Source organism: Anomaloglossus baeobatrachus, chromosome 6, assembly GCF_048569485.1.
Source record: "Anomaloglossus baeobatrachus isolate aAnoBae1 chromosome 6, aAnoBae1.hap1, whole genome shotgun sequence".
Classification (NCBI taxonomy): Eukaryota; Metazoa; Chordata; class Amphibia; order Anura; family Aromobatidae; genus Anomaloglossus; species Anomaloglossus baeobatrachus.
The window spans coordinates 8,541,352-8,568,352 of NC_134358.1; the positions used below are offsets into that span (position 1 = coordinate 8,541,352).

Sequence of the window (27,001 nt, forward strand, 5' to 3'; positions counted from 1 at the left end):
AAGGGTTAATAAACTTCTTGAATGTGGTTTTGAGTACTTTGGGGGGTGCAGTTTTTATAATGGTGTCACTTTTGGGTATTTTCTGTCATCTAGGCCTATTGAAGTCACTTCAAATGTGATGTGGTCCCTAAAAAAATGGTTTTGTAAATTTTGATGTAAAAATGAGAAATCGCTGATAAACTTTGAACCCCTCTAACTTCCTAACAAAAAAAAATTTTGTTTCCAAAATTGTGCTGATGTAAAGTAGACATGTGGGAAATGTTATTTATTAACTATTTTGTGTCACAGAAATCTCTGGTTTAACGGTATAAAAATTCAAAAGTTGAAAATTGCTAAATTTTCAAAATTTTTGCCAATATTCAATTTTTTTCTTCAATAAACGCAAAAAATATTGTCCTAAATTTGGTACTAACATGAAGTCCAATATGTGACGAAAAAACAATCTCAGAATCACCGGGATCCGTTGAAGCGTTCCAGAGTTATAACCTCATGAAGTGACACTGGTCAGAATTGCAAAATTTGGTCTGGTCATTAAGGTGAAAATTAGCTCCGTCACTAAGGGGTTAAGCTTATGCTCAAAACATACAATGCTGCCCTTCACCTCTCCAAACAAGCGTACTTTAGCACCCTCATCACCTCTCTAGCCAACAATCCTAAGCGACTCCTTGATACTTTCCATTCCCTCCTCGGACCAAGAGTTCTGGCTCCAACCACCAACCTCAGCTCAGATGACCTTATTTTAAAGAAAACAATGACCATATACGCCAGGAAATTTCCTCACAGCTTCATAACACCACACATTGTCTGCCCTCCTACACTTCATCTAGCTCACTTTCACTCTCTGATCCAGTCACAGAAGAAGAAGTCACCAGGCTCCTTGCATCTTCTCGTCCTACTACCTGCACCAGTGACCCTATTCCCTCACATCTCCTTAAATCTGTCACCCCGGCTGTCACCACTCATCTAACTAAAATATTCAATCTCTCTCTCTCCTCTGGTGTCTTTCCCTCCTCCTTCACACACACCAGCATACACCCATTACTTAAAAAATCATCCCTGGACCAAAATTGTGCCACTAACTACAGACCTGTCTCTAATCTCCCCTTCATCTCCAAACTCCTGGAACGTCTGGTCCACTCCCATCTAATCCGATATCTGTCATATAACTCTCTCCTCGACCCTCTACAATCCGATTTCCGCTCTTTACATTCTACTGAAACTGCTCTTACTAAAGTTTTTAATGATTTACTAACAGCTAAATCTAATGGTCACTACTCCCTGCTGATCCTCCTGGATCTCCCTGCTGCATTCGATACTGTGGATCACCAGCTCCTCCTCACTATGCTCCGCTCACCAGCTCCTCCTCACTATGCTCCGCTCTATCAGGCTCAAGGACACCGTTCTTTCCTGGTTCTCCTCTTACCTCTCTGACCGCTCATTCACTGTATCCTTTGCCGGATCCTCATCCTCTCCTCTTCCCCTTACGGTCGGGGTTCCTCAGGGTTCAGTCCTTGGCCCCATCCTTTTCTCTCTATACACAGCCCCTATTGGACAAACCATCAGCAAATTTGGTTTCCAGTACCATCTCTATGCTGATGACACCCAACTGCACACATCTTCTCCTGACATCACCCCTGCACTATTACAAAATACTACCGATTGTCTGTCCGCTGTCTCCAACATCATGTCCTCCCTCTATCTAGAACTGAACCTGTCAAAAACTGAACTTCTTCTGTTTCCTCCCTCTCTAACCTTCCGAAACCCAATATTACCATTTCTGTGTGTCGTTCTACCATTACCCCCAGCAGCACGCCCGCTGTCTTGTGTGGCTCTACCATTACCCCCAGCAGCACGCCCGCTGTCTTGTGTGGCTCTACCATTACCCCCAGCAGCACGCCCGCTGTCTTGTGTGTGGCTATACCATTGCTCCCCAGCAGCACGCCCGCTGTCTTGTGTGTGGCTCTACCATTACCCCCAGCAGCACGCCCGCTGTCTTGTGTGGCTCTACCATTACGCCCCAGCAGCACGCCCGCTGTCTTGTGTGGCTCTACCATTACGCCCCAGCAGCACGCTCGCTGTCTTGTGTGGCTCTACCATTACGCCCCAGCAGCACGCCCGCTGTCTTGTGTGTGGCTCTACCATTACGCCCCAGCAGCCGCCCGCTGTCTTGTGTGTGGCTCTACCATTACCCCCAGCAGCCGCCCGCTGTCTTGGGGTCATATATTTGACTCCGATCTCTCCTTCACTCCCCACATTCGTTCACTTGCTCATTCTTGTCAATTCCACCTCAAAAACATCTCGAGAATTCGACCTTTTCTTACCGTTGACTCTGCAAAAACTCTCAGGGGTACTTTACCCGTTGCGACATCGCGAGCATTTGCTAGCGATGTCCAGCGCGATAGCACCCGCTCCCGTTGTATGTGCGATATCTGGTGAATGCTGCCGTAGCGAACATTATCGCTACAGCAGCTTCACACGGCACTTACCTGGTCGGCGACGTCGCTGTGACTGCCGAACAATCCCTCCTTCAAGGTGGAGGTGCGTTCGGCGTCAAAGCGACGTCACCGCAACGTCACTAAGTGGCTGGCCAATAGAAGCGGAGGGGCGGAGATGAGCGGGACGTAAACATCCCACCCACCTCCTTCCTTCCGCATTGCAGATAGAGGCAGGTAAGGAGATGTTTGTCGTTCCTGCGGTTTCACACACAGCGATGTGTGCTGCCGCAGGAACGACAAGCAACATCGTATCTCCTGATGGTGCGACATTATGGAAATTAAGGACGTTACACAGATCAGCGATTTTTAACGCTTCTGTGCTCGTTCATCGTCGCACCTAGGGTTAACACGTTGCGATGTCGCTACCGGCGCCGGATGTGCGTCACTAACGACGTGACCCCGACGATATATCGGTAGCGATGTCGCAACGTGTAAAGTACCCCTTACTGTCGCTCTCATTCATTCTCGCCTGGATTATTGTAATTCTTTACTAATTGGTCTCCCTGTCATTAAACTCTCCCCTCTCCAATCCATTCTGAATGCCGCAGCCAGGATCATTTTCATCTGCAACCGCTTCACTGATGCCTCTGCTCTGTGCCAGTCATTGCACTGGTTGCCTATCCACTACAGAATCCAACATAAACTTATCACTCCCACTCACAAAGCTCCCACGGTTCTGCACCACCCTACATCTCCTCCCTCATCTCTGTCTATCACCTACCCGTCCTCTCCACAGTGCTGCACCCCCCTACATCTCCCCCCTCATCTCTGTCTATTACCCCACTCGTCCTCTCCACAGTTCCGCACCGCCCTACATCTCCTCCCTCATCTCTGTCTATTACCCCACTCGTCCTCTCCACGGTTCTGCACCGCCCTACATCTCCTCCCTCATCTCTGTCTATCACCCCACCCGTGCCCTCCGCTCTGCTAATGACCTAAGACTGACATCCTCAACAATTCAAACCTCCCACTCCCGTCTTCAAGATTTCTCACGAGTTGTGCCTATGCTGTGGAACACACTACCAAGAGCAATCCGATTAATTCCCAACATCCACACCTTTAAGCGGGCCCTAAAAGCGCATTTCTTTAGACTAGCCTATCACCTCACTGCCCTGATCTAATCTAGTCCCTTTCTGCCCTTCATAAAAATGTACTTCCAATTCTTGTCCCCTGTACCTCTATAAATTCTGGCCGTTGACAGGTTCATGCAGCTGGTTTTGAATCCCCTATTAATTCAATGGCTGGACCATATATAACAGCTTCCCCCCCCCCCCCCATTCACCTTTTGTGCCCCCCTATTTCCTCATAGACTGTAGCTTACGAGCGCTGCCCTCACTCCTCCTGGTATCTTAATTTTGTATTGTCTCATATTGACTGTACATGTCCCCTCTGAATTGTAAAGCGCTGTGGAATATGTTGGCGCTATAGAAATAAAAATAATAATAATAAGCCGCTACTCAAAGGTAGTGCACTGACCAATCAGGTGCAAGCGGCTCCTGCCTTTGACGTCAGCGCTCTGGCAGCAGAAGTTCCACCCTTGTCGCGATGGTTACCCGATACACATCCTGTACCGGCGAACTGCAAGAACCAGGAGGCCAGCGATGGAACAGAAGGTAAGGTGAGCATAGTGCGTGCCTGTGTGTGTTTGTACGTGTGTGGAATGGCACAATAGGGGACCAGGATGGGACATTTAACAAGTTGTGGAATGAATTGTCTGCATTGCAATGATTTTCTATGGGAAATCTTGCTTTGCTGAACGAGTAACTTGGTTAACAAGCAACTCCCAGAACGGATGGTTCTCGTTAACCAAGGTTCCACTGTATTGTGGTTACACTGATTATTGGGTGACTTTTTCATCTCCTCCTATGGTTTAGTGCTGCCATCTTGTGTACCATCCTGTTATGACACCCTTTTTATTGCTTTCACAATAAAGTTTATTTGTTTCACTTTTACCTTGGTTCTTTTTTTTTTATAAATTGGTTTGACAATGCAGATGCTGCTGCCACTTTATATAACACCACAATCTCTGCAGCTCTCAAATCGGCCACCCCGCTCACGCATACCAAGACCCACACGATCAAGAGGCATCCTAGGCACACGAGCCAGACTCAATAACTGAGACGGGCTTCCAGAATTGCTGAGCGCAGATGGAAGAGGTCTCATTCCACTGAGCACTTCATTGAATATAAAAAGAGTCCCTCACCACCTTCAAGTCTGTACTCACTGCTGCAAAACAAACCTACTTCTAATCCCTCATATCCTCTCTCTCACAACCCTAAACAGCTATTCAACACTTTCAACTCTCTCCTCCGTCCTCCGGTGCCACCTCCCTCTCCTCTCATGCTTTAAATATGCCTGCATCACACCCAATCTCAAAGAACCCTCCCTTGACCCTTCCTCTGTGTTAAACTATTGCCTCATATCACTTCTCCCCTATGCCTCAAAATTACCGGAGCAACATGTCCATGTTGAACTGTCCTTACACCTCTCTTCCTGCTCTCACCTTGACCAGCTACAATCTGGCTTCCGACCTCATCATTGCACTGAAACTGCCCTAAATAAAGTCACCAATGACCTACTACCCGCCAAAGACAAATGACGCTACACTGTCCTCATCCTCCTGAACCTATCTTCTGCCTTTGACACTGTGGACCAATCCCTTCTACTCTCGTCTCTGGGCATCACAGACTTGGCCCTATCTTGGATCTCCTCATACCTAACTGACCTTTCAGCGTCTCCCACTCTCACACCACTTCCTCATCTCGCCCCCTATCTGTCAGTGTCCCCCCAAGGTTCAGCTCTTGGACCGCTGCTGTTCTCCATCTACACCTTTGGCCTGGGACAGCTCATAAAGTCCGACGGCTTTCAGTATCACCTCTACGCTGATGATACGCAGATCTACCTCTCTTTAGCTGACATCACCTCCCTACTAGAAAACCACTTAAACACACCTCTGTAAAAATATATATTTTATTTTATTCAAATTTATGGTAGAAAATATAAGACACCAAATGTCTGACATAAACACAAAAACACAGTGCTCATCAAGGCCTAGTGGAGAGCAGAGGGAGCGTGCAGAGATAGATAGCTGATAGTTAGATAGCTCTCAGTGAACTAGGAGGGACTGCAATACTCAACTCCTCCTGCCTGCTTGCGGAGAGTGTTATAAAGTTTTGAACACTCCCCGCTCCAGGTGGCTGTCCCTATGTATCCCTGTACTCCACTGACCTATATCACCACCACCAGGTGCATTGTGAAAAGACCAAGACAACATATAATGTATTAAAATCTGTTGGTTCCTGACTAGGACTGGAGACTATGCTACAGTCCAGGTACTGTAAACAGCAATTTAGGACAGAGCTAATGGGCCCAACGAGATCGGTACCCACAGCTCCTCCCATGGGAGTACTGTTTTTGTGTTTATGTCAGACATTTGGTGTCTTATATTTTCTACCATAAATTTGAATAAAATAAAATATATATTTTTACAGAGGTGTGTTTAAGTGGTTTTCGTGTAATTCCACCTGGGTTGTTATCCTAATAGTGGTTTAAGTATCACCTCCCTACTAACCAGAATCCCAGAATGTCTGTCTGCTATTTCATCCTTTATTTTTCTGCTCTATTTCTAAAACTGAACATGGACAAAACAGAATTCATTATCTTTCCTCCTCCTCACTCAACCACCACCAACTGACCTATCCATCAAAGTCAATGGCATGGCTGCTCACTTTCCCCAGTCCCACGTGCTCACTGCTGGGGAGTAACTCTAGACTCTGTTCTCTTCTTCAAGCCACACATCCAAGCTTCTTCACTTCTTGCCACCTCCAACTAAAAAATATTTCCTGGATTCGTACATTTCTTTCCCAAGAACCTGCAAAAACCCTAGTGCATGCCCTTATTATCTCCTGCCTGGACTATTGCAACCTCCTGCTCTGTGGCCTCCCTTCTAACAGTCTTGCACTCCTATAATCTATTCTACACTATGCTGCTCGACTAATCCACCTGTCCCCCCGCTACTCCCCGACCTCTCCTCTTGGCCAACCACTTCACTGGCTTTCCATTGCCCAACGACTCCAGTTCAAAACTCTAACCATGACATACAAAGCCATCCACAACCTGTCTCCTCCCTACATCTGTGACCTAGTCTCCCAGTACTTACCTGCACACAACCTTCAATCCTCACAAGATCTCCTCTTCCCACCATCGCATCCAAGATTTCTCCCGTGCCTCCCCCATACTCTGGAATGCTCTGCCACAACATATCAGACTCTCGCCTACCTTGACAAGCTTCAAAAGGAACCTGAAGACCCACCTCTTCCGACAAGCCTACAACCTGTCGTAACCCTCAGTCTGATACAGCGCCGCACAACCATTTCCACCCTCCCCTACTGTATCCTCACCCATCTCTTGTAGACTATGAGCCCTCACGGGCAGGGACCTCTATCTTCCGGTACCAGTCTGTGCCTTGTTTTGTTTGATTATTGTACTTGTCCTTATTATGTATACCCCTTTTCAAATGTAAAACTCCATGGAATAAATGGTGCTATTATAATAATAATAATAATAATAATACTGTTAATGAAAATATAGGGGGTTTCCATGTTAGCATAAAGGCTCTGGAAAAGTGCTGTCATCACCCTCAACCCTCTTAAATAAAAAACAAAAAAAAAATAATCCAGCAAAACCTGAGCTCCCATGCCCCCCTTACTTCCGAGCACAATGTGCCTAAACAGCAGTTAACGTCCATATTTGCCATTCTTTAAGTAACAAGAACCCACTTAATGTATGGTCTGTATGTCTCCAGAAGCACGAGCTGAGAATGTACGGACACTATAATGTATTGGGCACTACAAGGGCTTAGTGGCATTTTTTAATTCTGCAACATTTTCTTTATTTGACTCCATGAGGGTTTTTCAGAGACAAAATCATCACTGCACCAGTAGATAAATTCCCAGAGGGGCATAATTTCCAAAATGTGGTCACTTGAGGAGGTTTCTGCTGTTTTGGAACTTAGCAGCTCTACAAATGGAGTCCACAAACTATTGTAGGAATATTTGTGCTCCAAAGCGCTCCTTCCCTCCCGAGCCCTTCTATGTGGCCAGACAGTTCTGTACAGTCACATGTGGGGTATTGCCACGTTCAGGAAAAATTGTGTAACATTACGGGGCCTTGTTTTACGTATTCCACTTGTGAAAATTGAACATTTGGGGTTAAAAGAATATTTCAGTGGTATAAATGTAATTCTTTTTTCTTCACTGTTCAATAGCATAAAATTTTGTGACATATCTGTAGTGTTGATATGCTCCCTGAACCCCTGGATGAATTCATTGTATACTGGGATCACTTGGAGGAGGGGGTTCTATTCTAGCACCTCAGGGGCTCTGTGATATGGCACCCGCAAACCATAGCATTTAAATCTGCACTCCCATATGACGCTCCTTCCCTTCTGAACTTTACACTGTGCCTCAAAAGTAGTTTTAACCACATATGGGGTATTGTCGAACTCCGGAGAAATTGTGTAACAAATTGTATGGCTCATTTTCTCCTATTACCCTTTTTGAAAATTAAAACTTTGGGCCAAGCAACATTTTAGTGGGAAAGAAATTGTAGTTTTTTTCATTTTCACAACCCAATGTTATACAATTCTGTGAATCAGCTGAGGGTTAAAATTGCTCACTATACCCCTAGATGAAACTCTTGTGAGGTGTAAATTCCAGAGTGGGTTCACTTGTGAGGGGTTTCTACCGTTTTGGCATTTCATGGGATGTTTAAATGTGACATGGTGTCCACAATCTGTTCCAACCAAAATATACATACAGTACAGACCAAAAGTTTGGACACACCTTCTCATTCAAAGCGTTTTCTTTATTTTCATGACTCTGATAATTGTAGATTCACATTGAAGGTGTCAAAACTATGAATTAACACATGTGAAATGAAAAAGTGTGAACAACTGAAAATATGTCTTATATTCTAGGTTCTTCACAGTCGCCACCTTTTGCTTCGATTACTGCCTTGCACACTCTTGGCATTCTCTTGATGAGCTTGAAGAGTTAGTCACCGGAAATGGTTTTCACTTCACAGGTGTGCCCTGTCAGGTTTAATAAGTGGGATTTATTGCCTTATAAATGGGGTTGGGACCATCGGTTGTGCTGTGCAGACGTCTGGTGGATACACAGCTGATAGTCCTACTGAATAGACTGTTAGAATTTGTATTATGGCAAGCAAAAAGCAGCTAAGTAAAGAAAAACGAGTGGCCATCATTACTTTAAGAAATGAAGGTCCGTCAGTCCGAAAAATTGGGAAAACTTTGAAAGTGTCCCCAAGTGCAGTGGCAAAAACAATCTAACGCTACAAAGAAACTGGCTCACATGAGGACCGCCCCAGGAAAGGAAGACCAAGAGTCACCTCTGCTGCGGAGGATAAGTTTATCCGAGTCACCAGCCTCAGAAATCGCAGGTTAACAGCAGCTCAGATTAGAGACCAGGTCAATGCCACACAGAGTTCTAGCAGCAGATACATCTCTAGAACTGTTAAGAGGAGACTGTGCAGCAGACCTTCATGGTAAAATATCTGCTAGGAAACCACTGCTAAGGACAGGCAACAAGCAGAAGAGACTTGTTTGGGCTAAAGAACACAAGGAATGGACATTAGACCAGTGGAAATCTGTGCTTTGGTCTGATGAGTCCAAATTTGAGATCTTTGGATCCAACCACCGTGTCTTTGTGTGAAGCAGAAAAGGTGAACGGATGGACTCTACATGCCTGGTTCCCACTGTGAAGCATGGAAGAGGAGATGTGATGATGTGGGGGTGCTTTGCTGGTGAAACTTTTGGGAATTTATTCAAAACTTGAAGACATACTGAACCAGCATGGCTACCACAGCATCTTGCAGCGGCGTGCTATTCCATCCGGTTTGCATTTAGTTGGACCATCATTTTATTTTTTAACAGGACAATGACCCCAAACACACCTCCAGGCTGTCTATGGGCTATTTGACTAAGGAGAGTGATGAGGTGCTACGCCAGATAACCTGGCCTCCACAGTCACCAGACCTGAACCCAATCGAGATGGTTTGGGGTGACCTGGACCGCAGAGTGAAGGCAAAAGGGCCAACAAGTGCTAAGCATCTGTGGGAACTCCTTCAAGACTGTTGGAAGACCATTTCCGGTGACTACCTCTTGAAGCTCATCAAGAGAATGCCAAGAGTGTGCAAAGCAGTAATCAAAGCAAAAGGTGGCTACTTTGAAGAACCTAGAATATGACATATTTTCAGTTGTTTCACACTTTTTTAAGTATTTCATTCCACATGTGTTAATTCATAGTTTTGATGCTTTCAATGTGAATCTACAATTTTCAGAGTCATGAAAATAAAGAAAACTCTTTGTATGAGAAGGTGTGTCCAAACGTTTTGTCTGTACTGTATGTGAAGCAATTGGTTCAAGATGCACACCACACATCTAAATAAGGTCCTTGAGAGGTCTACTTTCCAAGATGTAGTAACTTGAGGGGTATTTCCACTGTTTAGGCACTTCAAAGGCGCTGCAACCCCGACTTGGTGTCTGCTAACGATATCAGACAATTTTGAGTTGCAAAAGTCAAATGGCACTTCTTCCCTTTTGAGCACCCAAACGGTAGTTTTCCACCATATATGGGGAATAGGTGAACTCAAATTGCACAACAAATTGTATGGTCCACGTTCTCCTGTTACCCTTGTGAAAATGAAAAGAAATTGGGTTAAAAGTAACATTTTAGTGGTAAAAATTTAATTTTTAATTTTACGGCTGAACATTATAAAAATTCTGTGAAGCACCTCTGGGTTAAACGTGCTCACCACACTTCTAGCTAAATTCCTTAAGGGGTGTTGTTTCCACAATCGGGTCACTTGTGGGGGATTTACACTATTTACACAGATCAGGGGCTCTGCAAACGTGACATGGTGTCAGATATCTATTCCAGCCACTTTTATGCTCCAAAAGTCATATTGCTCCTTCCTTTACGAGCCCTGCTGTGCTCCCAAACAGTAGCTTTCTACCATATATAGGGTATCGGCATACTCTGGAGAAAATGCAACATACAATTTATTGTGAAAACTTGTTACCCTTGTGAAAATGCAAAGTTTGATACTAAAATAACATTAAGAAAAAAAATTTAAATTTTTCCCTTCCACTTTCCTTTAGTTCCTGTGAATCACCTAAAGGGTTAATAAACTTCTTGAACGTGGTTTTAAGCATTTTGAGGTGTGGTGTCATATCAAATGTAATGTGGTCCCCCAAAAAAATGGTTTTGAAAATTTTTGGGGAAATTGAGAAATTGCTGATAACTTTTTTTTTTTTGTCAGAAGGGTTCAAAGTTTATGTTTCAAAAATTGCGCTGATGTAAAGTAGAGAAGTGGTAAATGTTATTTATTAAAGGGGTGGTTCACCCATATTTTTTATTGTTTAGATCAATATTATATTGAGAAACAATGTTTCTCTCAAATACCTTGTGTTGTCAATAGTGCCTGTGAGAGGCGCTATTGCAGACCGCTGTTCCCCGTCCAGTGATGTATCCGTCAAATGCTGCCACGTCACATCCGTGCAGCCGGCTACATTCTGAGCCCATCTGCTCCCTGCTCCTCCTCCCGCCTCCCTCCCAGCACAGCGCGTCTCTTGCTTGCAGCGTTCTGCGAGGAGGGAGGGGGGAGCAGGTGACGCGCCATGCTAGGAGGGAGGAGGGAGCAGCAGACGCGCCGTGCTAGGAGGGAGGAGGGAGGGGGGAGGAGATGCGCCGTGCTAGGAGGGAGGAGGGAGCAGCAGACGCGCCGTGCTAGGAGGGAGGAGGGAGCAGGAGACGCGCCGTGCTAGGAGGGAGGAGGGAGGGGGGAGAAGGATTTGCGCCGTGCTAAGAGGGAGGAGGGAGGGGGGAGCAGCAGACGCGCCGTGCTAGGAGGGAGGAGGGAGGGGGAGCAGATGGGCTGTGACAGCAGTGAAACACCGCTCACAGCTCAGAGTCTGGAAGAATGTAGCCAGCTGCACGGATGTGACGTGGCAGCATTTGATGGGTACGTCACTGGACGGGGAACAGCGGTCTGCAATAGCACCTCTCACAGGCACTATTGCCAACACAAGGTATTTGAGAGAAACATTGTTTCTCAACATAATATCGAACTAGACAAACAATATGGGTGAACCACCCCTTTAACTATTATTTTGTCTGGTTTAAGGGTATAAAAATTCAAAAGTTAAAAATTTGACAAATTTCTTATCCTTTAACAAACGCAAAAAATATTCTAAATTTACCACCAACATGAAGTACAATATGTCACGAAAAAAAGTCAGAATCACCGGGATCCGCTAAAGCTCCAGAGTTATAACCTCAAAGTGACACTGGTCAGAATTGAAAAAAAATGGCCGGGGATGAAGGTAAACACAGGCTGGGGGTGAAGGAGTTAAAGCGCGACCTTTGTGATCGTAAAAGCTAAAAGGACGACTTAGCCTAAACGTTATCATGTTGTGGTGGGTTAGTATCGAACGTAATATTTTCATTTGAAGCTAACGTTTGCCTGTGATGATCTTATTATTAATAGTTTTCTTATAAATAATCACAAAATCAACTCAATCTGCGAATCTTATCATTATAAAAAAATAAATCACAAATATAATAATAAAGATATATTAAATATAAACATAAAATAATAAATCAAATCTACGTCAGGAGTAGAATGAAATGATCGCCCGTCTCTCCACACATCAGTTTCATATCTGTTTAATGTATAGTCAGACTGAACAGTTTTCTCTCCTCTACACATTAAGGATTATCTTTATTATTAAGCATTTTCTTGAACTTCTTATAACTAATATGGGATACATATTTCTATATAATAGAAGCTTTTTATGAATATGAATCTTTTGGGCCAGTATCTGCATCGCTCAGGGGAACTTCAATGGAAGGCTTTACTATACAGCTGAATAGGGGGATGTGACTGCAATATTACGTCTCCGCTGTTTAGGATTACGGTCAATGGTTGTTTGCGGTTATTTGTACCTGAAAAAGGAGTTCAGTCAAATCCAAAATGCATTGTCAAACTTCCACCTTTCAATACACCAGGAATTATTGATCACTTGTCAGTATATTTTCTTCCACTTCCTTACTTTTCACTGTATCTCGATTCTCCTGCCGTGTAGATGATTTTGTGAATACAATACGGTGGCTCAGTGGTTAGCAATTTAGCATAGGAGTCCAGAGTTAAAAAAAATTACACAAAGACACAATTTGTAAAGAGTCTATATATTCTTATGTTTTGTGGGTTTCCTACGAGTCCCATGGATTCCTCCCACACTGCAAAGACACATGTAGACCACGTTCCCACGATCAGGAGTTTCTGCTGCTGCAGAATTTCTGCACCATCTCCGCAGCTTAGTTTACTTTTTATCATGGTTTTGATGCTGCATTATTTGTCTGTGTTTGGTGTCATCCTTTAAGTAAAGCAGTCTTCTATTTGAGATTTCCTCGTATTGACATATATTATATATAATTAAGTGTGAATTACATGAGTAAGTTAGTTTCCATCACATAAATGCACCAAAAACACGTGTGCCGTTTATTGTGAATTTTCCACATTTTAGTTCAAGTCTATATGGCAAAATCCTCTCAGAAAACTGAGTGTTCCAGAGAATTGACATGCTGCGGCATAGAAAAACACATCTCAGGTCAGTTTATGCAGTGTAAAAAAGAAATACAGTAGACAGGAGATTTCTATTAGGCTATGGGCCCACGGGGCAACATACCCACAGATTTTGCTGCGGAAAACCTGTGGATTTATCTGGATTTTCCAGATAAATCCGCAGGTACAAACACTCCCCATGTTATGCTATGGAATTTGGGGAGTGCTGTATCAATGCTGTGGTATGTGCAGCTGCAGATTTCCCGCAGCCGCACGTAGCTGCATGTCAATTATTCATGCGGAAATGTCTGCGGATGTCCCGCCTTTCCACTATGGAGATAGAGGCCGGGACTTCCGCAGGTATTTCCCGCACTTGTTCCGCAGGTTTACCGCAACAAAAATGCTTGAATCCCGCAGCTATGGATGGCTGCTGATTCCAGGCAGCAGCTGCGGAAAACCTGCGGACAAAACTGCGGCAAAATCCGTGGGTACGTTATCCCATGGGCTCATAGCCTTAATCCCATCCACTTTGCATGTACTGTACATTGCAGTGAAAATAGGCATTGTCCAAATCAAGTGTAAAACTGATTGTGAGAATGTTTCTTTAGATTGAGTCTCAGTAGGGACAGGGATGATGTTAAAAGCACTAATGGGAATAGTGATGCTATATACCAGTAAAATAAATACAGTAATAATTAGTAAAGTTATGAGTCCCCGTGGGGAAATTTCAGCCTCATTGCTTCGAAACTTTATTGCTAAAATAATTTTCTCCAAGAAATCTGGGCACAGCAGAACTCAGGTAATAAGTTGGGCATTTGGCAGATAGAGACCAATACTACTTAAATAGCAAAAGTCATCACCTGTCTCATATCCCAAAAAGAATATAGTTTATCGATGTGAATTCTCTGAAATGTTATGATTTATTTGTAAAACATTTCCACAAATAATTCAAAGAGGTTTCTTTACTGTGTGACTTTCTTGATGTTTATTAAGACCTGAGCTATCTCTAAAGCACTTCCCACAGAGTGAACACAAATATGGCTTCTCTCTGTGAATTCTTTCATGCTTACCAAGACTTTGTTTACCAGTAAAGCATTTCCCACATAATGAACAGGAGTATGGCTTCTCTCCTGTGTGCGTTCTCTCATGCCTAACAAGGCTTGATTTATCTGTAAAACATTTCCCACATTCTGAGCAGGAATATGGCTTCTTTCCTGTGTGTGTTCTCTTATGTAAAATAAGATTTGATTTACCTTTGAAGCATTTTCCACATTCTAAACATGAATACGGCTTCTCTCCTGTATGAATTCTATTGTGAGAAACAAGATTTGCCTTTCCTAAAAAAGATTTCCCACATATGGGACATGAATACGGCTTCTCTCCAGTGTGAATTTTCTCATGTACAACAAGACTTGATTTTGTTGTAAAGCATTTCCCACATTCAGAACATGAATATGGTCTTTCTCCTGTGTGCATTTTCTCATGTTTAACAAGGTATGAATTATAGCTAAAACGTTTTCCACATATTGAACATGGAAAGGTCTTTTCTCCTGTGTGGCGTCTCTCATGCACACCAAGACTAATTCTATCTTTAAAGCATTTCCCACATTCTGGACATGAAAATGGCTTCTCTCCTGTGTGAATTCTTCCATGTGAAACAAGACTTGCTTTATCTTTATAGCACTTCCCACATTCTGAACATGAATACGGTTTCTCTCCTGTGTGAATTTTCTGATGTGCAACCAGAGTGACTTTACTTATATAACATTTACCACATTCTGTACATGAATACGGCTTCTCACCTGTGTGAATTTTCTGATGTGCAACCAGACTAAATTTACTTGTAAAACAATTCCCGCATTCAGAACAGGAATACGGCTTCTCTCCTGTGTGAGTTCTCTCATGCTTAACAAGATTAGGTTTAGTTATAAAACATTTCCCACATACTGAACACGGAAATGGCTTCTCGCCTGTGTGAATTTTCTGATGATTCGCAAGAACTGATTTTGTTGTAAAAAACTTTCCACATTCAGAGCATGCATACGGCTTCTCTCCTGTGTGGCTTCTCTCATGTATAACAAGATTTGATCTATTTGTATAGCCCTTTCCACATTCTGCACATGAATATAGATTTTCTCCGGTGTGCATCTTTTGATGACTAACAAGATTTGATTTTGTTGTAAAAAACTTTCCACATTTAGAACATGAGAATGGCTTCTCTCCTGTGTGACTTCTCTCATGTGTAGCAAGATGTGATTTATCTGTAAAGCATTTCCCACATTTTGAGCAAGTGTACGGTTTCTCCACCGTGAGCTTTCTTACAATCTGTGATTGAGCACGAGAAGGTTCTTCACAATTAGAGGAATTATCAGTACTGGGCACATTAAGGGTAACAAGGTTTGCTTCTGAGGAGCGCTGCATATGATCTTCATCTTCTACTTTGCAATTTAGTGATAACACAATGATTTCCTTCGAATTTCTACTGGGATTTTCTGTTAGGATAAAAAGATTTGTCAAATCTGTTTAAACCATAAAATAAACAAACTTCTAAGCAATCATAATAAAGGGGATAACCTATTATTGAAGAACCACTCATTAATTCCCTCATCTTCTAAATCAGGTTTGCGCCTTCACTTTGAGGAGTGTTGTCTTGCCAGTCTCATGACCGCTGCAAGCAATCAGAGGCTGCAAATTGGTTACAGCCTTCACAATTACGTCTGAGGAAAAGAAACTGTTCTTCAGCTCAGACATAATTGTGAAGGGTCAGCTGTTGATTAGTTGCAGCGGTAATGTGAAATTGTTCGGAGACACGTGGCACAGAGTGGGGTAGTAGTGATGATCTAGGGGGTACACATACATTTGTCTTTTATGCATTAAGCAAATCCAAGGATAAAGTCTGCTATGCATCCGAATGAAGCTGCTCTGTAATAACATCCATACATCAACCACCTGCTGAGCCACAGGTACATGCAAGAAGAAAAACAGCAGGTCAGCATCCGGACAAAATAAAAACAAAATGATTTAAAGTCCACGTTAAACAAAAAAAAACTAAAATAAAACACAGTGGAAACAGTATATTACGCGTTTCGAACACACATTGCACTCTTGGGCGGCACGGTGGCTCAGTGGTTAGCATTGCAGCCTTGCAGCGCTGGGGTCCTAGGTTCGAATCCCACAGAGGACAACATCTGCAAGGAGTTTGTATGTTCTCCCCGTCTTTGCGTGGGTTTCCTCCGGGTTCTCCGGTTTCCTCCCACACTCCAAACACATACAGATAGGGAATATAGATTGTGAGCCCCAATGGGGACAGTGTTCCGGATGTATGTAAAGCGCATGTTGGCGCTATATAAAAGAATTCTTTTTTTTAGTTTAGTCATAGAGAATACAAAATACCAAGGCTGATATTGTATAAGACACAATAGATCATTTAGAATTAATTATACAAATAAGGCAAAATCAGTCACATGACAAGTTGCAACTCACCCTCCCAAATACAATGGAGAGGTTAACCCTTAGGATCCTCAATAGATGACCATGGTGTCCTTTCTACTATTCATTCCCTTAGGATATTTCGTATTTAATTTGACAATCCAATTTGCTTCACGCATAAATAGTTTTCTCTGCCGTCTTCTCCCCTTACAGAAGAGCTGACATTTTCCTTCACATAGAAATGCACATTGGTTGGAATTGATTATGGTTTTCTTGACAATAAAACTATTCTTTTGCAATTTTTCATGGCCCACCAAAACTACATAAGGAGCTTCCCCCCCCCCATCTTTATGTCCTATAGTTTCTAGTATAGGCTCTCTCTGTGAAGGTCTAAAGAGGGCTTTACACGCTGCGATCTCGCAAGTGATCACACCCGCCCGTCGGTTGTGCGACATGGGCAAATCGCTGCCCGTCGCGCAGAACCTCGCTTACCCCCGTCACACGGACTTACCTGTCCTGCGATGTCGCTCTGGCCGGCGAACCGCCTCCTTTCTAAGGAGTCGGGTCGTGCAGCGTCACACGGTAGCCGTCCAATAGAAGTGGAGGAGCGGAGATGAGTGGGACGTAAACATCCCGTCCACCTCCTTCCTTCCGCATAGCCGGTGGAGGCAGGTAAGGAGATATTCCTCGCTCCTGCGGTGTCATACACAGCGATGTGTGCTGCCGCAGGAACAAGGAACAACATCGCTTATTAACGATTTTTTGTTTTAGGACGACCTCTCTGCAGCAAACGATTTTTGTGGCTTTTGCGATCGTTTTAGTTCGCATATAAATGTCACACACTGCGATATTGTTAATGACGCCGGATGTGCATCACAAATACCGTGACGTGACCCTGACGATAATTCATTAACGATATCGTAGCATGTAAAGCCCGCTTAAGACCAGCATCTCCACTCATTCCCCACTGACCAGGCCATCTTAAAGACACCCCTTCTCTGCTGTTACTATTTAATCACCTAACGAATTAAAGTAAAGAAACGAGAATTTTGTGATATTGTTGACTTATATTCGTCCGTACCTCATCCTTTGGCTTGTGCTGCTGTCGCTCCCCATCCTAATCCGTATAGTGCCTATAAACCTGAGCTTAAGGAATTTATACTGATGGCTATTGAATTCCTGCTCACCAATAACTATTTAATGGATCCTTTTTGTAGAACGAGATGCACTCCAATGGGGTCATGGATTCTTCTTCACTTTGGCTATTCTTTCTGTGGCATGGTGAGAGGAGAAATCAGTTTTTTGATCGTATAGTCTGGTATGGCTGATATATAGACGATATCCTCCTCGTGTGGTCAAGAGACATGTCAGTCATACCAGACTTTATACATTATCAGGTGACAGACAAAGATGAAGGCTGCACATCCAATATGATAATGGTATAATGCTACAAGCATGCTGACAATTATAATAAAAAATGCAATTTATAACTGGAAAGTGAACATGTGAATCATGAAATGCATACCTGCCGAGACTATTAGGGAAAAAAAAAAGATATTTGGCAAGGTATTGGGGCTCGGTTACATTGATCAGTGCGATTGCTAAAGTATATCTCTATATTGGGTTGAACACAACTCCGCCCCTTTCGGCCATGTTTTTCCATTTCCTATACAAGTCAGTCCTTGGTTATCCCTCTCTACATACAGCAGTTTTTAATTGCAATGAGATGACACAGAGTTAGGGTCACAGAGCTAAAGACCCCAAAATAGAGATATACCTTGGCGAAGTATTGGGGCTCGGTTACAGTGATCAGTGCGATTGCTAAATATCTCTTTTTTCCTAACAGTCTTGGCAGGTATGCATTTCATGAGTCACATGTTCACTTTCCAGATAGCAAATTGCATTTTTCATTATAATTGTCAGCATGCTTGTAGCATTATACCATTATCATATTATTGGATGTGCAGCCTTCATCTTTATGGATTATGTATTTTTTGGCTTGCACTCTGTATACATATATACATATTGGTGCTCACTTCAGTTATCCTTTAGTATACGGGTGACAGTCATGTGGTTTCCGGAAATAGGTCACAGCGTCTGGCTGCGCGAACTACTCCCCGACTTTCTATTGTTCCTGCTGTCAGAATTCATTGGTATAGGTAGCTTTCCCGCTGAATTTTCATGACTTCCCTTTTTGGACCCAGCAGGCACTCGCCTTCCACGCTGCTGATAATCAGCATGCTCTTGGTTTTTAAATACTCCCATCTTCCCTGGAGTGGTGCTGGTGATATTTTCAGTTCATGCTAGCTCTGGTTGCAAGCAGGTACAGTATCGTTGCTGAAGCAGTGCTGAACTTCTGAGACCGCTAATGATAAGTAGTTCATGCTTTTCCCCGTGTGTCCTTGTGTCTTCTATAGTGTTTAGTGGGGTTGACAAAGCTCATCCCACCCGTTCCCTATTTAGGGTCTAGCACTAGGGATACTTAGGGCCAGGTATCCGGCTCAGCGCATAGGTGCGGAACCTACAGTGCCTACAAGTAGTCTTCAATCCCCTGCAGATTTAGCAGGTTTGATAAGATGCAAATAAGTTAGAGCCTGCAAACTTCAAACAAGAGCAGGATTTATTAACAGATGCATAAATCTTACAAACCAACAAGTTATGTTGCTCAGTTAAATTTTAATAAATTTTCAACATAAAAGTGTGGGTCAATTATTATTCAACCCCTAGGTTTAATATTTTGTGGAATAACCCTTGTTTGCAATTACAGCTAATAATCGTCTTTTATAAGACCTGATCAGGCCGGCACAGGTCTCTGGAGTTATCTTGGCCCACTCCTCCATGCAGATCTTCTCCAAGTTATCTAGGTTCTTTGGGTGTCTCATGTGGACTTTAATCTTGAGCTCCTTCCACAAGTTTTCAATTGGGTTAAGGTCAGGAGACTGACTAGGCCACTGCAACACCTTGATTTTTTCCCTCTTGAACCAGGCCTTGGTTTTCTTGGCTGTGTGCTTTGGGTCGTTGTCTTGTTGGAAGATGAAATGACGACCCATCTTAAGATCCTTGATGGAGGAGCGGAGGTTCTTGGCCAAAATCTCCAGGTAGGCCGTGCTATCCATCTTCCCATGGATGCGGACCAGATGGCCAGGCCCCTTGGCTGAGAAACAGCCCCACAGCATGATGCTGCCACCACCATGCTTGACTGTAGGGATGGAATTCTTGGGGTCGTATGCAGTGCCATCCAGTCTCCAAACGTCACGTGTGTGGTTGGCACCAAAGATCTCGATCTTGGTCTCATCAGACCAGAGAACCTTGAACCAGTCTGTCTCAGAGTCCTCCAAGTGATCATGAGCAAACTGTAGACGAGCCTTGACATGACGCTTTGAAAGTAAAGGTACCTTATGGGCGCGTCTGGAACGGAGACCATTGCGGTGGAGTACGTTACTTATGGTATTGACTGAAACCAATGTCCCCACTGCCATGAGATCTTCCTGGAGCTCCTTCCTTGTTGTCCTTGGGTTAGCCTTGACTCTTCGGACAAGCCTGGCCTCGGCACGGGAGAAAACCTTCAAAGGCTGTCCAGGCCGTGGAAGGCTAACAGTAGTTCCATAAGCCTTCCACTTCCGGATGATGCTCCCAACAGTGGAGACAGGTAGGGCCAACTCCTTGGAAAGGGTTTTGTACCCCTTGCCAGCCTTGTGACCCTCCACGATCTTGTCTCTGATTGCCTTGGAATGCTCCTTTGTCTTTCCCATGTTGACCATGTATGAGTGCTGTTCACAAGTTTGGGGAGGGTCTTAATTAGTCAGAAAAGGCTGGAAAATGAGATAATTAATCCAAACATGTGAAGCTCATTGTTCTTTGTGCCTGAAATACTTCTTAATACTTTAGGGGAACCAAACAGAATTCTGGTGGTTTGAGGGGTTGAATAATAAATGACCCTCTGAATAAACTTTTCACAATTTTAAAAAAAAAAGAAAATAACATTCTTTTTTGCCGCATTTCACACTTCCAGGCTGATCTACAGTCCAAATGTCACAATGCCAAGTTATTCCGAATGTGTAAACCTGCTAAATCTGCAGGGGGTTGAAGACTACTTGTAGGCACTGTATGTAAAGTGGCGGGAGACCCCAGGGACCAGCGGTAGGTTTGGTTAGGGGATCACCATTTTCCCCTTCCCTCGTTCACTTAGTACTTCCTTAAATTCTTTATTTAACCATAAAACATGGAAACATTCCAAAATGGATCAGATACAATACATTTCACATCCATTATATGACATTTTTATAAAATTCTGGCTGTAACACATGAAAATTCCAACACCTTGACAACTCCATGTTTACCAAAAAATTTTGAATAATACGGGATTACCAGAGTAAATTAAGAATAAGAAAGAAAAAAAAAGAGTCAGTCAAGAAAGATGAAACAGGTGACGAATGAGGGAGGAAGACCCAAAAGGAAAGAGGGGGTAGGGGGAGAGGAGACACTGGGAGAAAAAGGAACACAAAGCAGGGATCCACCTTTTCAGATCACTTCCGTCCCACGGCAGCAGTAGGCCCCCCCTCAATCGGGAGGTATCCATGTGCCGTAATCGTTAAAGTATTTAAACTCGATCCAAGAGTACCATGTTTGGTGAAAGGCCTCATGTCTGTCGTGTAGAGACGCCGTCAAGTCCTCCATGAACATCAGTTCGTTCACCGTTTGCCCACATTGATTACTTCGGCGGGGAAGAGGATCTCCACCCCAAAGAGATACACGTCCTGGCGGACATCACCAGGAAGTATAACAGAGACCCTTTATATGCATGGAGAGAGGACCCAGATAATTGGAGCAGGAACAGTTCCAGGCCCAGGGTCTGAGTGTATCCAGTCACATGCCTGATCACGCCCCATACACCCTCCCAAAACTGCTGCAACACGGGGCATGCCCAAAATATATGTAAAAAGTCTCCCTCCCCTGTACCACATCTCCAACAACTAGAGTCTACTGCAGGAAACATTTTGTGTAGTTTTGTTGGGACCCTTTACCACTGGGAAAGGCATTTGCAGTTGGCTTCTTGAAGTTTCGAACTGATAGACGATTTGTGAGCAAGAGAGAGCACCTTGTTTCTCTGCACGGCTAAAATATAGAGGCCCAAGTCCGTCTCCCACTGCAAGAGGAATCTAGGAGGTGGTAAATCTGTAGAGTTAGCATAGTATGTGAGATAGCCAAAGAGTATCTGAGGGTCCCCCCTTCCATGCATAACTTCTCGAATTCAGTGAAGGGTCTGGAGAACTGACTATAGTCTGGAAGAGAACAGAGAAAGTGCCTAAGCTGCATAGAGCACCCCAAGCCCAGAGGACAGGGGACCAGGAAATTCCGAAGTTCCTCCGGCGTTGGCCAATGTCCCCCAACTCCAATTTGGTGTGCTCGGAATCTATTGCGAGAAATCCACAGACGAAACACCAGGTCAGAAAGACCCGGGGGGGGGGGGGGGGATGGTGGGAAGCCGATAGTTGGGGAAAGGGGAGAGGGTATGGTAATCTCCGGACCACCTCATGAGAACAGCAAGATAGCGTGGCGCTATTCGTGGGATGGGCATTTGAGATGTGTGCCCGTTGGGGAGATCACCCATGGGAGCGCCGCCAGTGGAATATCCGTGAAGCTCTGCTCCACCGACACCCAGGGTTTGACACCAGAGTGCCTGCACCAGTCCACCATTCTAGCTAAGTGAGTGGCTACATAATATGCCTTGACATCCGGGAGGCCCAGCCCGCCCCAGGTCCTATGTCTACACAGCAGTGACCACACCAATCTCACCGGCTTGTTTGCCCACAAAAACCCCGTTTGCATACAAGAAACTTCTCAAAAAAAAAAAAAAAAAAAGAAAGAAGGACATAGGGAACCCGATGGGCAAGATCTGGAGGAGGTACAACAGTCTTGGGAAGATATTCATCTTGAGGATCGCGCACCTTCCAAACCACGTAAACGTGCCTTTTGACCAGGATTTACAATTTTCTTTAATTTTTTGAAGAAGAGGAGTAAAGTTCAACTTGAATAAGGAACACACATCGGCTGTCAATTTGAGTCCCAGGTATCGCAAGTAATGCGAGGCCCATTGAAGATCAAAGGCTCCCCGCAGCTGCGAGACTACCCCCGAGGGGAGGTTGACGCTTAGTGCCTCTGACTTAGACAAATTGATCTTAAAATTGGACAGCATAGAGTATTGTTTGAATTCCTCCATTAGTGCTGGGAGCAAAGTAAGTGGGTCTGTGATAAAAAAAAAAAAAAAATAGTAGATCGTCTGCAAAGGCCGCTATCTTGTGCGTCGTGCTATCTATCTTAGGCCATCTGATGCTCGAGTTCTCCCGAATGCGTCGCAGCAGGGGCTCTAATGTGAGGATAAAAATTAGTGGGGAAAGCGGGCAGCCTTGCCGTGTGCCATTGGCGATAGGGAAACTCTCCGACAACACCCCATTAACCCGTATGCATGCCGATGGTGAGCTATAGAGAGATCCTAACCATCTGAGCATGTTGCAAACTTATGATTCACCTTTCTGGGTCCTACTTAAAAAGGTGGACTTTCTTGGATACAGTGTTAGAGGACTCGACCATTTCTAAAATTGATTGCCATCTTTATAAAACCTGTCAGTGGTTACACCGTATTGAGGGCTGACAGCCGCCATCCTGTTCACACTAGATCTTCAATCCCCTATAGAATAAAATGGACATGTTCTAATGATCATTCATTAAAGAATGTGACAACGAGTACAACGGACATGTTCTTTAATGAATTGATCATTAGAATGTGACAAGGTTTGTACTAGGACAAAATATGGAGGTTATGGTGAAGAAGTCATTAATAAAGCTTTGTGAACAAAATATTCCTTAGGGCAAGACTAATGTAAAATCACGTATAAGGACAGACACCAGAGCATCGCCTGTAAAATTTAACTTCACCTTTTAAGACTACAGTTCATTGAAATTAAAAAGAAATCATCGCATGTCCCTGTTTTTTTGCAGGACGACTCTTTGTGTAGAGTCTTGGCTGAAGGCTTTAGGTGCGGTGCGAGAGCGAAGATCTATAGGTCACACAGATTCTCCAGCCTGATCAGTAATAGGAATAAGTAACTCCACATTTATGTGTGACGCGTATTGGATTGTCAAATTAAATACGAAATATCCTAAGGGAATGCAGAGTAGAGAGGACTCCGCGCTCATCTATTGAGAATGGACATGGAATTTGGGATGTGACTGATTGTATAAAACACAATAGATCTTTTAGAATTAATTACACCAGTAATGAAGGTCAGCCTCGTTATTCTGTATCATCTATGACTAAAGGTACTGTCACACATAACGAGATCGCTAGCGAGATCGCAGCTGAGTCACCGTTTTGGTGACAGTAGCGATCCCGTTAGCGATCTCGTTATGTGTGACACCTACCAGCGATCAGGCCCCTGCTGTGAGATCTCTAGTCGTTGCTGAATGGTCCAGGTCATTTTCTTCAAAGGTGATGTCCTGCTGGGCAGGACACATCGCTGTGTTTGACACTGTGTGACAGGGTCACAGTGACTGCTGAGATCGTTATACAGGTGGCTACTGCGACCTGTATTGTTCCTGCATCGCTGGTAAGATCTGACTGTGTGACATCTCACCTGCGACCTCCCAGCGACTTACCTGCGAACCCTATCAGGTCGCATCGTTTTCGGGATCACTGGTAAGTCGTTGTGTGTGACTAGTCTTCAAGAGCGCAATGTGCGATAGTAACGTGTCAGACACTGTTCTTCCACCGGGATGTATTATTTTGTAACATTGACATTCAGTATATTTTGATGATTTTACTTCGTCTGGATGCCGGCCGACCTCTTCTTTTCTTTTCTGCAGTATATTCGACACACAAGGGGATGAGCAACAGTGGACAATTCCTTTCACTGCTTCCAGACCGCCCATAGACTATCCGGGCGGTCCCGCTCCTGCTGTGCAGGGATGTTCCAAAAAAAGAAAAAAAAATCACCACATAGGAGCGCAGCTACATACAATGGTGTGACTGCAGAAGCGTGGGATATGAGTGTCAGAGATAGCCGGAGACCCCACCGCCTGTGCCTGCTCCACTGCTGTATACACTATATATGACAGCACGTCCTCCTCCTCCATACACCGCAGTCAGGTGATCGCTGGGTATAGTGAGGGAGCAGGAGCGGGGGATATGGGTGTCAGAGATAGCCGGAGACCCCACCGCCCGTGCCTGCTCCACTGCTGTATACACTATATATGACAGCACGTCCTCCTCCTCCATACACCGCAGTCAGGTGATCGCTGGGTATAGTGAGGGAGCAGGAGCGGAGGATATGGGTGTCAGAGATAGCCGGAGACCCCACCGCCTGTGCCTGCTCCACTGCTGTATGCACTATATATAACGGCACGTCCTCCTTCTCCATACACCGCAGTCAGGTGATCGCTGGGTATAGTGAGGGAGCAGGAGCGGGGGATATGGGTGTCAGAGATAGCAGGAGACCCCACCGCCTGTGCCTGCTCCACTGCTGTATACACTATATATAACGGCACGTCCTCCTCCATACACCGCAGTCAGGGGATCGCTGGGTATAGTGAGGGAGCAGGAGCGGGAGATATGGATGTCAGAGATAGCAGGAGACCCCGCCGCCTGTGCCTGCTCCACTGCTGTATACACTATATATGACAGCACGTCCTCCTCCTCCATACACCGTAGTCAGGGGATCGCTGGGTATAGTGAGGGAGCAGGAGCGGGGGATATGGATGTCAGAGATAGCAGGAGACCCCGCCGCCTGTGCCTGCTCCACTGCTGTATACACTATATATGACGGCACGTCCTCCTCCTCCATACACCGCAGTCAGGTGATCGCTGGGTATAGTGAGGGAGCAGGAGCGGGGGATATGAGTGTCAGAGATAGCAGGAGACCCCACCGCCTGTGCCTGCTCCACTGCTGTATACACTATATATGACAGCACGTCCTCCTCCTCCATACACTGCAGTCAGGTGATCGCTGGGTATAGTGAGGGAGCAGGAGCGGAGGATATGGGTGTCAGAGATAGCCGGAGACACCACCGCCTGTGCCTGCTCCACTGCTGTATACACTATATATGACAGCACGTCCTCCTCCTCCATACACCGCAGTCAGGTGATCGCTGGGTATAGTGAGGGAGCAGGAGCGGAGGATATGGGTGTCAGAGATAGCAGGAGACCCCACCGCCTGTGCCTGCTCCACTGCTGTATACACTATATATGACAGCACGTCCTCCTCCTCCATACACCGCAGTCAGGTGATCGCTGGGTATAGTGAGGGAGCAGGAGCGGGGGATATGAGTGTCAGAGATAGCCGGAGACCCCACCGCCTGTGCCTGCTCCACTGCTGTATACACTATATATGACAGCATGTCCTCCTCCTCCATACACCGCAGTCAGGTGATCGCTGGGTATAGTGAGGGAGCAGGAGCGGGGGATATGAGTGTCAGAGATAGCCGGAGACCCCACCGCCCGTGCCTGCTCCACTGCTGTATACACTATATATGACAGCACGTCCTCCTCCTCCATACACCGCAGTCAGGTGATCGCTGGGTATAGTGAGGGAGCAGGAGCGGGGGATATGGGTGTCAGAGATAGCAGGAGACCCCACCGCCCGTGCCTGCTCCACTGCTGTATACACTATATATGACAGCACGTCCTCCTCCTCCATACACCGCAGTCAGGTGATCGCTGGGTATAGTGAGGGAGCAGGAGCGGGGGATATGAGTGTCAGAGATAGCCGGAGACCCCACCGCCTGTGCCTGCTCCACTGCTGTATACACTATATATGACAGCACGTCCTCCTCCTCCATACACCGCAGTCAGGTGATCGCTGGGTATAGTGAGGGAGCAGGAGCGGAGGATATGGGTGTCAGAGATAGCCGGAGACCCCACCGCCCGTGCCTGCTCCACTGCTGTATACACTATATATGACAGCACGTCCTCCTCCTCCATACACCGCAGTCAGGTGATCGCTGGGTATAGTGAGGGAGCAGGAGTGGACCGATCATAGGAGACCCAGACCGCTCTACACCCAGAATGCAACATTTCCCTTCTACCTGGGGTTAATACAACAATATTTTAAGAAAAATAAGATAATGAAATATTTCACTACTAAAAGAATCTAAAAGAAGTTTTATGCCCTTATGGGGGTGCAATGTATAAAATCAATACATTAAAAAAAAATAAAGGCTCCGTCAATTCAAATCCCTGTCATTATCGCCCATAGAACAAGACAAGAAAGCATACGATATATAAAAATATTCTGTACAGGACAGGGACCAAACTAAGATGTATTTAGTGATCCTGTGTGATATTATTATTATTATTATTATTAATAATAATAATTGAATTTTACTGAGAAGAATGAAGCCTTGTGTACTATGAAAAAAACATGATAAAAATGACTTGA

At 44.7% G+C, this 27,001-nt stretch overlaps 2 protein-coding genes across 2 annotated transcripts in view; both read right to left on the reverse strand.

Moving 5' to 3' along the window:
- LOC142316918 (uncharacterized) overlaps positions 1–27,001 on the reverse strand; it is a 275,040-nt gene that overhangs the window by 235,842 nt on the left and 12,197 nt on the right. The gene's annotated exons all lie outside the window — the stretch shown is intronic.
- Positions 1–27,001, reverse strand: part of LOC142316922 (uncharacterized) — an 89,523-nt gene that overhangs the window by 50,391 nt on the left and 12,131 nt on the right. Inside the window, exons 5-6 of the mRNA XM_075352700.1 lie at positions 14,106–15,631; positions 1,273–1,278 (exon numbers count right to left, since the gene is read on the reverse strand). Coding sequence (XP_075208815.1) covers positions 1,273–1,278; positions 14,106–15,631 — 1,532 coding nt within the window. The remainder of the gene's footprint in view (positions 1–1,272; positions 1,279–14,105; positions 15,632–27,001) is intronic.